This window comes from Platichthys flesus, chromosome 15 (genome assembly GCF_949316205.1).
Source record: "Platichthys flesus chromosome 15, fPlaFle2.1, whole genome shotgun sequence".
In the NCBI taxonomy this organism is placed as follows: Eukaryota; Metazoa; Chordata; class Actinopteri; order Pleuronectiformes; family Pleuronectidae; genus Platichthys; species Platichthys flesus.
In genome coordinates, this window is record NC_084959.1 from 16,720,187 (window position 1) to 16,732,828 (window position 12,642).

At 43.2% G+C, this 12,642-nt stretch overlaps 1 protein-coding gene across 1 annotated transcript; it reads right to left on the minus strand.

Annotated features, from left to right (window-relative positions):
* Positions 1-867: 867 nt before the first annotated feature.
* On the minus strand, positions 868-10,290 carry gnb2 (guanine nucleotide binding protein (G protein), beta polypeptide 2). The gene is made up of 10 exons (XM_062406745.1): positions 9,889-10,290; positions 8,152-8,231; positions 8,003-8,041; positions 7,649-7,755; positions 6,418-6,481; positions 6,003-6,165; positions 4,574-4,640; positions 4,289-4,490; positions 3,111-3,327; positions 868-2,114 (listed from the first exon to the last, which is right to left on the minus strand). Exons 2-10 carry the CDS (start codon positions 8,206-8,208, stop codon positions 2,008-2,010), a joined length of 1,023 nt encoding a protein of 340 aa, XP_062262729.1. The 5' UTR covers positions 8,209-8,231; positions 9,889-10,290; the 3' UTR covers positions 868-2,007.
* Positions 10,291-12,642: the final 2,352 nt, after the last annotated feature.

Genomic DNA, 12,642 nt, shown 5'->3' on the forward strand with positions numbered 1-12,642 from the left:
AAAACGCAAAAGGTAAATTTATTCTTAACTGGTCCATTAGTCCGTTCACAATGAGTGAGGATTTAGAAAGTCATTAATGTGACTGGCACTAAGAGGACGTGTCCCTTCTCTACTTGAGCACTAACACAACCTGTGGGACATTGTTTCAGCTTCTTCTCAAATCTGCCTTATTATTGTTTACTTGATTTTCCGTGGGGAGCAGTTTCATCCTTAGACAGGAGCTTCCCCTGAACTCTCAACTTCACATGTTTGTAATTAGTTATCATCCATCCATCCAATATCTATCACTTACCCTTTAGGGTAAGTGAGGAGCTGGAGCCAATCTCAGCTGACATTGGGAACCTACTATCAATTTAGAGTATCCAATAATGAATCTAACATAGACACAGGGAGAACATGAACTTTAACTGAATTTTCTGGCTGTGAGGTTGTCAATGTTTCACCCCTGCATTTTGTTGTAGTTATAATAGTGGTTTTATTATACAGGTTTTGAATTGGATGCTTTTTTGGACACTAAGGGATCAACTTTATTACCTTAATTTATTTTAAATAGGTCGGATCGTGGCATTATTTGCCATGATGTACCGTTACCAATGGATTCCCTCATTCTTAAAGAAATCTTAAAATATATCAGTTGCTGACATTTCATTCTGAATAGATGCTTAAAAGCAGCTTTCTCCTCTCAGTGATTTATGTGATCAATTTTAAATAAAAGGTAAACCAGGTTATTTAGAAACTGCACAAAAGGTTAATTTGTTTTAAATATCATTTTATGTGTTGCTTATCTGGAACAATCAGTGACTTGAGTTTAATATCATTTCCCAAACCAACAACCTCCTTCAAGGACACAAAAAGAAACCACACTAATTGGCAGGAGAAGCTATTATTTATTAATATTATGTACAATTATACCATAATAATGTCCAGATAAATACATTGACAAAGTCAAAGTATGGCTCCTGCTTTATTAAGATGTGTCTTACAATGGTTTCAGTTTTCACCCACATTCTGACTTGCAGATCTTTTATCAGTACTCTATTAATAATCCTCAAAGTGTATCTGAGGCACAAGGGGAGAACATGAATAAAATAAATGTTAAAAAATATTAAATAAAATAAAACAGATGCACAGTCTGGGGGGGGGGGGGACGTTTCTATAAAAAACGTGAATACATGATGTTTTCGAGCCAGATGAAAATAAGAGGTTGTTTTTTTTCCATCCTGTCTGTCAGGGATTTTTTTTATTTTTATGTTCAGTGTGAGCGGTCTCACATGATTCTCATCCACGCCCGTCTTTCCTTCACATCACCGTCGCTGAGATACACGTGGTACAGAGAGAAAAAGAGTACAGAAACATTTTGTCTGAAGTGCATTTTTGACTTCATTGTAAACAAAGACGGAATCGTCCAATTACGTCTTCTCCCGCCGAACTCAAGGAGCAGTGTCTCTCAGGAAAGTGTGTGTGTAACGTGTGTGTGTGTGTGTGTTATGTTAAAAGACTTCAGGTAATAGTAGCATTTGTATTTTTTTTTCAGCAGCTGTAAATTCAACTACATAGTTGGTCACATTTGGACATTTTACAGATTTTTTATACAACGACCAATCACAACATTAAACCAGTTACATGCTTTAATGGTGTGGCTGATGTATGTATATTTGTGTGTGTGTGTGTGTTTGTGCGTGCGTGTTTGTGGTACTGTTGCCTTGTTTCTGCATTCTTAAATCAACTTTAGGTTGTGTGGGTATGTGTTAATGTCTTGTGTCATCCTGCATTGTGTGTCTGTGTGTGTCTGTATGTGTGTGTTTGTGTGTGTGTGTGTGTAAACTCATATCTAAGTCATATATATTATGTACAGTACAATGTTTTAATTTGTCTGTTGAATCTTACATACAGCGTGAATACAGGGTGCAAACTGTGTCCCAGCGGTGTCTGTCTGTCAGTCTGTGTGTCTGTGTCGGTCTGTCTGTGTCTGTCAGACGTGTGTTTTGCCGAGGTCGTGGGCCCGGCTCAGTTCCAGATCTTCAGGAAGCTGTCCCAGGAGCCGGTGCACACCGCCATGCCGTCATCTGTCACGCCCAGACAGCTCACACGATTGTCATGGCCGGCCAGGACTCCTGCAGGAGGGGTGGGGACACACAAAAGAAGACTTGTTGCAGGGAAATGTTTTGCTCGGCACACTGCTCCGAAACGTCTTGAGAAACCGCACGGGAACACAGCAGCCTAGTGTTTGTCTGGGATCCAACTTGCACCACAGGTTTGCGTTGACATTTTTTTTTTTTTTTTTACAAAATCAGGCCGAACACCGAAAATCTCGCTGAAAGAGGAATGTGTGAATTCTCTGGTGAGTCTGGCACGGAGCTCTGTTCCCCCCAGAAATGATCCTATGTGAACTTATATTTGGCAGATGGTTCAATGTGGGGCTGCAGCAAATGTCTCCCTTTCTTCTTATTTACCACCATTTTTCTCAACCAGTCGTTTAAGTAATTCATCATTCGTTAATAAAATATGAGAAATTAGTAACAACTGCTAGTCCGCAGGTAAACTCACAATCTTACAAATCATTATTTATGATTCATATCATCAGATTTTGTTTTAAAGCTCCGACTTTGGTCTCAATCCAGATGTTTTGATTTTCACCTCAGTCCCGTTGGCGTCCAGATGATTTACTTGCAGGAAAATACATCTCATTAGTGTTTGATGAAGGGTGTAGAGTATTTTTCTTACGTGAACCATGTGTCACTGTGAGCTGCATTACCTTGAAACTCCTCATTCAGCACTTTGACGTATACATATGAGAGCAGCTCAGGGCACAGTTGTCCCAACCCTTACGAGCCAAAATCATTTAAAACTTCAGTGATGAGTCAGTTTGACAGTATTTGCAGTGATACGTGGTATATAAGGGTATTGTCAAAGTTTGCCCCCTCTAACCCTGTGTGTGATGCTTCATCTTCAGGTTGCAGGCAACAAAGAATGAGTCCCTGACCCTCAAAGAGCTCTGATATCTCGCTGACATGAAAATATGAACAATCCTCAGTTTTAATTGAACCTTTCTGAATCTACTCTGTGACCTCAAACCAGCCCGCGGCCGTTCTCTCGCCCGTTCCACCCACCTGCTCTGTCTCCCTTCATGGCGTCCCAGATGTTGCAGTTAAAGTCGTCGTAGCCGGCGAGCAGCAGGCGGCCGGAGCGGGAGAAAGCCACGGAGGTGATGCCGCAGATGATGTTGTCGTGGCAGTAGAGGCTGAGCTCCTGGTCGGCTCGCAGGTCGAACAGCCTGCAGGTGGCGTCATCGGAGCCCGTAGCGAAGGCGCTGCCATTGGGGAAGAACTGAGGAGAAGCAGGGGAAGATGAATGATTGTTTGTCAGGACAGTCGTAAGAGAGGAGGTCCTTCCCTCGCTGGCTGTGTGATGTCATAGAGTCAAGTGGACCATCAACCTTCTAAAATAGAATTACTGTATCTGTTATATAAACTGTATCTGTTATATATACTGTATCTAGATCACACATTATATTGTTGTATGTTCTGTTCTATTTCTGGGTTTAGGTTTACATCATTCACTGTAAATAAAGATGGACGACACGCCTCCATTTTGTCCCACTATCCAGAAGCGAAGCCAAAATATCCCGGATATGAACGCTGCCATCTCGGGCTAAAGCAATCATTCAGAGCAGTAGTGATCATGGGATGATTGTCTCAGCTGTCAATCATGATGTTTCACCCTATTTATAATAACATCAAATAACTAATTAAAACAAAACTCCATGTACAATCCACATACACGTGTGGCAGGTGGGAATTTTGAGCTATACTGTAGCCAACCACAAGGTGGTGATGGAGATATTTTGGCTTCACTTTTGGGGAGCGGCCATGTCGTCCATCTTTATCTACTGTTTTTTTATCTATTTTCTTTCAGGCTGTGTTGAACCAACGTGTGTTTTACTGTCGTTTTGTGGACAAATTACAGATCAATGAGATTTTTAACAATAGCAACCTTTAAATGACCGTTTATAAATGTATACATTCTATTTATACAGATATAAGCAAAACTGGTCTAGTTAATTTCCCTCTCTGTTTAGTCTCTTTGTAAAATACTGTAATTAAAGCAGCTCTTGCTTCTAACTGCATATCTTTCAGAATCGTCCAAATGAATACAGCAACCAGCTCCACGGGTTCTAAAGACAATGTGCAGCTGTTTTCAAAGTCTGAGTTTTGAGCTTCTTCCCATTCAAATTATATTTTGCGTAAAAATGGAGGAAAAGGAGAAACAGTGGCCTGAGGGCACTCACACAGATGGCGTTGATGTCCGACTCGTGGCCTGTGAAGGTCTGCCGGCACATGCTGTCCCTGATGTCCCACAGTTTGACCGAGGCGTCGCAGGCTCCCGACACAAAGGTGCGGAGGTCGGGCGACAGGGACAGGCTCATGACGTCGCCGCTGTGGCCCGAGAAGACGGTGGTCTGCTGACACGTCTCGATGTCCCACAGTGCGCTGGGGGGGCAGAGAGCGCACAGAGTTGAGCTCAGGAAAAGGTGTTTGCACGGCACGTCGGTGTTTGGATTTGTGTGACTCACCATGTGGTGTCTCCTGAACTCGTGATGATTTGATTGTCGTCAATGAAACGGCAACATGACAGGTAACCTGAGAGAACACGGAGAGCAGACGTCTGGGTGAGTTTTACTGCATGAAACTTGCAAAGTGATGTGCACACTTGTCTTGTAGGGAGGCTTCTACTGTTATTCATTGAATATAAGATGAAACCTAACACTAAATGTACGAAACCTTGATACAAGGCCAATGTTTGTACAGGAACCAACAAACCTCTTTGAAAAGCAGGCAAATGTAACGATAACCTTAAAGTCGACCACAACCAAACATTAGCTCGACCACAAGTCTGTTCGAAAAAAAGACACAATTTGTTGCACAGTATTTTTCTGATACTTGATAATTAGGTGCTGATCAGACAAAGGATTTGGTATTTTGTAAATTATGAAACCTATACTAAGTCATAACTTAACAAGATGAGCTACATTCTTCATTTGAACGCAGGTGATGCAGATATTCTGATATTCATCCTCTAACATCACACGTAGATTAAGATTACAACTTTATTCTCAATGTCAGTTGATTTTTATGACACAATTCACATTATTCACTTTAATCTTTTTCTCTCAGTTGTATAACATTGAATTTTCATCTTAAAATGAAGGACTGACAACTTCACAGAATAAATGATGTTTAACTCATCTCAGGCTGTGTTCAGTTGGTTCAGCCCCAATATAGTAAAATACAAGTCCCCCATAGACCCGGCCCAATGTGTGAACCCTGAGAGGCGTAACGGAGGCTAAACAAAGCTCATTAAACATATGGCTGTGAAGGTGACTCAAGAAAAACACATCTATATAACTGAAAAATCTGGATTTTGAACAGCTGAGCAAAAGGAGGACACTGTTTTCACTGTAATAGGAAAAGTGTGATGTGCTGTCCTTCACCATTAGAGATATCTTTATTTTAATTTGCATCCCAGTTTGCATAATCCACATCTTTCCACCTCATCCTTGCTTTTATTTTCCCTTCAGTAGATTGGAAACATAGTGTACCTGTGCCCATCTGCAAAAACAAACTTGAAATGTGGCCCTAATTTCATGCATTACTAGCTGTTTCATATCTGAATCTGTAAACACAAATACAACACTAATGAATATCACGATACTGTTGAAAGCTAAGAACAGAAAAGGTGTTAAATGTAATAGCGTAGAGCGGCACAGTAGCCGATCCGACTCGCTCAGACTCTCTGTAATGTCCCAGCTCATTGAGACTGTGTTGCCCTGCGATCAATTAACCATATAAATGAAATCTTCATTGTTTAGGGCTTTGGGACCGGAGCGTTCCCTCGAGGCAGGGCACACCGCTGTGCGTTCGCCTGAGACGTCTCATCAGCGTGACTCACAGAGCAGAGGAGCGCCCAACCGAGGCGAGGATGAGAGCGCCATGTTCTCTCACCTGTGTGGCCAGGTAACTCTCTGCTGATCCGGACGTTGCCCTCGCGCGTCTTCAAGCAGTAGATGGAGCAGATGTTGTCCAGGCCGCCGCAGGCCACGTAGTTCCCGGAGGGGGCGTACGCGCAGGTCATCACCCAGGAGGAACGCAGCGGGATGGCGTGCATCTAGGAATGGCAAAGGTGTTCAGAAGGAAGAGACGTGTAACTCTTGAGGAGTAAGAAAACCCAATGCGAGAAATAAAAAAAATCAAGTGCCACTGTAGATGTTGCAATGAGCCATGTTGCAGAAAAAGGCCGTTACGAGTAAAACCGCACTCTCACACAAGAAAGACTTTCACTTCCAGTTCGGACACAGGTCAAAAGTGACTATTTATCCATCTGATTGTCTGATGGGAAGAATTATTCCACTGACTTTACCTTGTTGGTGGTGTAGCTGTCCCAGATGATCAGTTTTCCATCCTGAGAGGCACTAACCAGGAGCCTGCCGAGACAAACAATCAAACATCTCAGTTTCCTGCAGCTTTTCCACTTAGAGGAAGAGCCATTAAATCACTGAAGTCATCGGAGATGGAAACCATGAATGTTTGTAAAACAGAAAAAAAGAAGTAGTGGTAAACTGGAAGAAAAAAATACTTGACCTGCTGATGGTAACACAGAAACATTTACAAGTCTTAAAGATTCATCCTCTGGACACTATGGTATCATCTAAAAACCTGATTGTAGAGATATCACAGTCTTGACCAAAGCTGCTGCTGGCAGTGGAGTTCACAAGAGTCTAACTTTAACCAAACAACAAGTTAATTACATGATGATCTTTGAGGTTGTCAGTTTGAAACACAACTGAAAGTTGTGTTATATGTCACATTTTGACAACACACTGGAAGGCCGAAATAGCCTTCATCGGTTTGATTAATATATTACACGTTACAGGTTTATTACCCGCGCCAGGTTATGATCTGTGTTTGTATGTTTGTTATCAGGATTATGCAAAAACTGCTGGACTGATTTCCATTACGTTTTATGGAGGCTTGGGGCATGAGCCAAGGAAGACTCCAATAAATGTTGGTGTGGGTCTACATCAGGGGGCGGATCCGGGGATTTGTCTCTAAGGGGATGGTCACATGCAAATTCAGGTGAATATCAGGGGGTCAAAGTTCGAGTTGAACTCCAAGCGAAGCCACACGGTTCACATTGTGTGACAATCAGGGAGTTTTTCATCCTTTTTTTATTTTGTATTCTTAGAGACTAATTCATGGATCTCAATGAAAAAACAGCCGTGTTGAGGGGACTGATATTTATGAGAGTGTGCGATTTGATCAAAAACAGACCAGTGTTCTACACATTTCTACAGGATGTAGCTGGAAATAATTCAATAGTTGACAAACTCAAGGTATTATTTGATGAAGTAAATCTTCTCCTTTTGAAAGAGTGGACGATGTAACATCTGTTTTACGACTTTTTAACATTTACATATCTTCATATAGTCCCATCATACTCTCCATGCTGACATGAAACTACGGGTTATGATAGGGAGCCATTCAGCTCAAAACCTCTACCTCTTCATTAGAAAGCTGTAATGGTACATTTGAATGCATCACATGCATTACGTTAACAGCATGAGATGTTGGGTGTAGTGTGGTCGACTCACTTGGAGTCTGAACCCCAGTGCATGGCGTAGATCTTGGCGAGGTGGCCGCGGAGGGTGCGTCTCGTTCGCATTTGAATCCGCCCCACGGGATCCAAACCGGCAGTTATCTGTTATAGAGAGAAACCATTAAACAAGGAGTCAGGTGTAGTTAAATCCACCATTTTTGAATTGATAACTATGTGTGTGTGTGTGTGTGTGTGATCAGAGACGTTTGTTGTAGAAACAGACAGCGCTCATGTATTTAAAACCTATCCCGTCCCCCACATGGATTTATCATATCTCCATATTGATCAAATCCTCAAAAAGATGCACAGACATTTCTTATGAGTCTGTAACTTAGCACCTGGGACTTACCTGCGTCAGGGTTGAATCTCCACATGCTTTCCTGGCGTCCTGTTGCACATGGAATCATATGATGAGGAAAAAGACATAACATAATACACTGAACATCTCAGAATGATCATGCTAAAGATGAAAATGTTACTGCAAATCAATTGACTCACTCTTATCTGGTTCCGAAGCTGCTCGGCCTCCTGGCGAAGCTGCTCCAGCTCACTCATTTTGGATTTGTCTGAGCCGTCACCTGTTGGATTCAAATATCAAAATATAATTTCTATAAAGCAGGTGACAAATAACTGCTGAGTTATACATTTTGACCCATTTGGGGTTCTGTTTCCTGCTGTTGTGATCCAGGAATCGATTAAGTAAAAATAATTAACTTAAAAAGCTGCTAGTCCATGATTTGTGGCGGTAAATAATAAAATAAGAGACGCAAATTTTAATCTCGAAGATTTGCTGAATCCACACAGTGAGAAAAATCCTTGTAATCTGGTTATGGCTGTGCACCATGCCTGGTTTAACTGAGGAGAATAATCTGTAATGACTAAGCTGCTATCGAGCAGCCAGCATCACTCCCAGGCAGCAGATAGGGAGTGAACACACCCTTTAGAGCAAAGAGAGCCTGTCACACTGCAGGTTGTGTAACGATTCAGAACTTGTGCCAAACGCTGGACACAGACACCTCCATGACCCCACCTACAGTCATCTTGGGTTCCTGATAATGTCCTGATCTCCTAATGTACACACACACACACACACACACACTGTACAACCACATGCCGCTTTCAGCAGGAACGAGCGTTTCCTGATCCTGCACAGTTACATATGCAAACAGCTTCCCAGATTGGGGACCCTGTATTTGCATTTAGTAGTGTGGCAATTCAAATCCATGCCAACACTGCACACAGCAAACCTGCACTGCACGGCACACACTGCAAGGAAGAGCAATTAGCTACAGTAGGTCACTGTTCCCTGGGGTGGGGGGGGTTGGACCTTCACAGATGGATCACACGGCACTAATGGAGGCCAAAAGGGGTGCATCATGGGTTCTCAGTCTCCTGGCACAGCTGTTCATTTAGCCAATGAGGAGAAGATAATCTGAGGGTGGGTGGGTGTGATGCATCAGAGATCAGGCCTGGATGGGTCCGGCCAGATGCTCGGGGTGCATGTTTTTGTTGCTTGCGAGCATCGACTGAAGCAGATCCTTTTTTTTCCTCTTTTTTTTTTTAGCTGAAGCCCTGCCAACAGGGAGCAAAAGGAGTGTGTGGAAAAACACACATCACACAGACCCCACCTGCACTGGTGCATGCACGGCCTGTAGCAGCGGACGAGCGGCTCACACCACCTACATGATGCTGCAGAGTGAAGCATGTTCTCCACCGCCTGTGCATCGGAGAGGGGCGTTTACTGGCTTTTATAACACCAGGAGACCAAAAAAAACAACCAAAGATGCTAAAATGAGACTGGCCCCACCCCTTGTTAATGCACATCTGGTGTGTAACCACACCAACATGGCATGGCTAGAGGAGCAGGAGAAGCTGGGGGGGGCTCAGCTGCAGCAAAAAAGAAAAGAGAGAAAATCTGATCCAACGATCCTGATCATACAATTCACAATATCCTCTTGTCTGCAGCATTTCGAGAATCACGCACAGGCTTCAAGATAGGAAGGGCCCTGAACGCAGCACGTATTGATCAGCGCAGTGATGGAGGCCTGTCTTGGCCACATCTGGTTTCACATGCGGATATAGCCAAATGATTTTAAGTCGAAATGATGCCACGAAGAGAAATCATCCTCATCACCATCATCACCACCACCACCATCATCATCGTCATCATCATCATCACCCAGCCATCTTACACCCAGCAGGCTGGCCTGCACACAGCTGATCATGGGAGGCTACCTGTTAATTCTCCCGATGATGTTGGCAGATGAAAAGAGAAAAATGAAAAACTGTCAGCAGCCTCCTCTGGATCGGACTATTCGTCTGTTTGGCTCATGCAGGAGAATTCAAGCAGCTCCGTGTGTTTCGATGAGGCAGTTTCCAAATCCTTCAGTAAACAGGCGAACGGAGGAGGAGGAGGAGGAAGAGGGAGACACACATTTCCATTTCCCCGCTTCAGTGTGCCTCCTGGAAAAAGATGGAATCTGCTGCGGCTGCTGTTGTTGTTTCTTCCTCTTCCGCGTAAGGTTTATTTTCTGTGTCCAGTTAACCAACACATCTCAGTGGGAGCAGCTCAGGGTTGTTCCATTAAAACCGATCGCTCCGGTTTTTTTTTTTTTTTTTTTTTTTTTACTCGTGACGTTATCCTCGTTTCCTTCCTCTCCCCGGTCCCCTCCTCCTCCTCCTCCTCCTCCTCCTCCTCCTCCTCCTCCTCATCAGGACTCGGCCATGAATTAAATCTGCAAAGTGCCTCATGGAGAAAATAATGAGATTATTTTTTTAAAGAAATGATCCCACCAGCATCAGCAGATGGTCTGTGTGCATATGTGTGTTTGTGTGCGCGCGATTCTTTGCGTGCGTGTGTGTGTGTGCGGTTGTCTGTGTGTGTGTGTGCGTGTGTGTGAGAGAGAGATAAGAGGCGGATCTCTCTCTCTCTTTCACTTATCTTCCTGTTTGGTTTTGTTTTTCTTCTTCTTCTGAATATCATCATTCAGAAGCCAGGCTGCAGATCACGCGGTGCAGCGTTTGCAGAAGGATCCTCAAAACCGTCCGTGCAGCTCGTTACAACCACACCCATGAAATACTATGAAACCCTGTGACCCCCCCCCCCCCCCCCCCCCCCCCACACACACACACACACACACTCAGATCAGGACACCACCCTGCAGCCTCCACACGTGGACTGAAGTCTTTGAAACTGTGTGGATGTGAGAGAATAAACAGATCAATCTGAATTAAATGTTTTGATATAGGATCGTTCCACGCTCTGCAGGCTGCAGCACAACAAGGGAAAGCAATAATCATTCTCTGCACTTCACCACATCTGCAGTTATTTCCAGTGGTTTTGCAAGTCAGTGCAGGGGCGAATCCATGGGTGGGGCTGGAGGGGGGGGGGGGGGGGACGCTTGCCCTAGCTGAAATCTGATCAGGCCCTTAAGTATCCACTTTTTTCATTCTTTTTTTTTTTTTAATAAACAAATCTATTTTCAGACATGAACTCCAGGGGGGGTCCGCAGAATTGCGTCCGGACTTTCTCTTGAGGTTATCTGTCCTGTTCATATTTCCGGAACGACACAGTGCGAGATTCTTCGCTTTAGATGCGTTCGCCATACACAAAGAATTGCGCTGATCAACACGTGCTGCGTTCAGGGCCCTCTCTCTTTTGCTATCTGAAGCCTGTGTGTGAATCTCTTAATGCTGCCGACAAGAGCGTTCAGGTGAGGCACGGCACAGCAGGCAGGACGTACTGTATTCATTCTGCTGCCGGGAATCACGTGTTTTTGTTAGCAGCACTTGGACAATGGCGCTGTCATCGTCACCTAAAATTTCACTTGACACCTTCGTCAGTGTTTTCTACATATATGGCACCACTCTTCATCCTTCGTCCATCGCATGTTAGAAACATCATCGACCCACCCGCCCACTCGCTAGCTATCCTCCTGCTGTGTTCTCACATCGGCCACTGGGGACATTTTCCAGATTTTTTACTGTTGGGCGCTAGCAGAAGAATCTCTGGAGAAAGTCTGGAGCCTCTCATTTGGATAGATGCGTCTCCGGAGAATGTCAGGAGATTATCTGGAGTTCATAGCATGTTTCGAAAGCAGCTATTAACACATTATTAACAATAAATATGAAATGTTCAGAATGTTTATGTTGTCGTTTTATTTGAAGAACACAATGTGTTTAATCAAGGATCTATTTTCAAAATATGTTCTATTGAGCTAACAATGAAAAGTGTATTTTCTTAGTCAACGCTTTTACTGTTAATTCAATATTCTGTGGGATTTTATCAAATTCATATAAGGAAGTACATATATAAACACAGACAGCTCCCTGATCCAGAAAACAGACCATGAACTCAAGTGATACTGATATTATTACTTTCATTAAATTAATCCAACTTAAAAGTAAATTGCAGTTTTGCTGTATCTCATACAATCTCCATCCCTTTGCTAATTTTTACTTCTAGTTTGTTGTTTGTTTGGATCGGCATGGACGAAGGCGTCTACGACTCGCAGATTGTAGACCTCAGATTTTTGCTCTTTCAATTTGTCTTTTTAGAGCAGGAGCCATATTCAACTCCCTTTTATTCTGCGTCATTATTCTGGGTCTTACACGATATGTCCTTGTGTGTGTGTATTTCTGTCGTTGGTTACATAATGTACAGTTCTGCAGCTGCTGCAGCACTTTGGCCCAAAACATATTCCCCATGGGGACAATAAAGTATTTTTGATTTGAATTGAATTTGTTTTTGTGTTTTCTTGCTTTTAAACTATAAAAGATGTTCTTTCAATGAAAACGCATAAGGTTTACTCCTGCTGCTAAATAATGCACCTCTTCCTCATCCCGGACGTCATCTTTGTCAAAATAGCGATCCCTGGTGTGGAGAAATGCCATTACAGTTCAGGCGACCTCACATGTGATTACATCCACAAGTTTCCCCCCCTCTCAGTAAAAAACAACTGAGGTCACATCTGAATCCTGTTCCTCAGT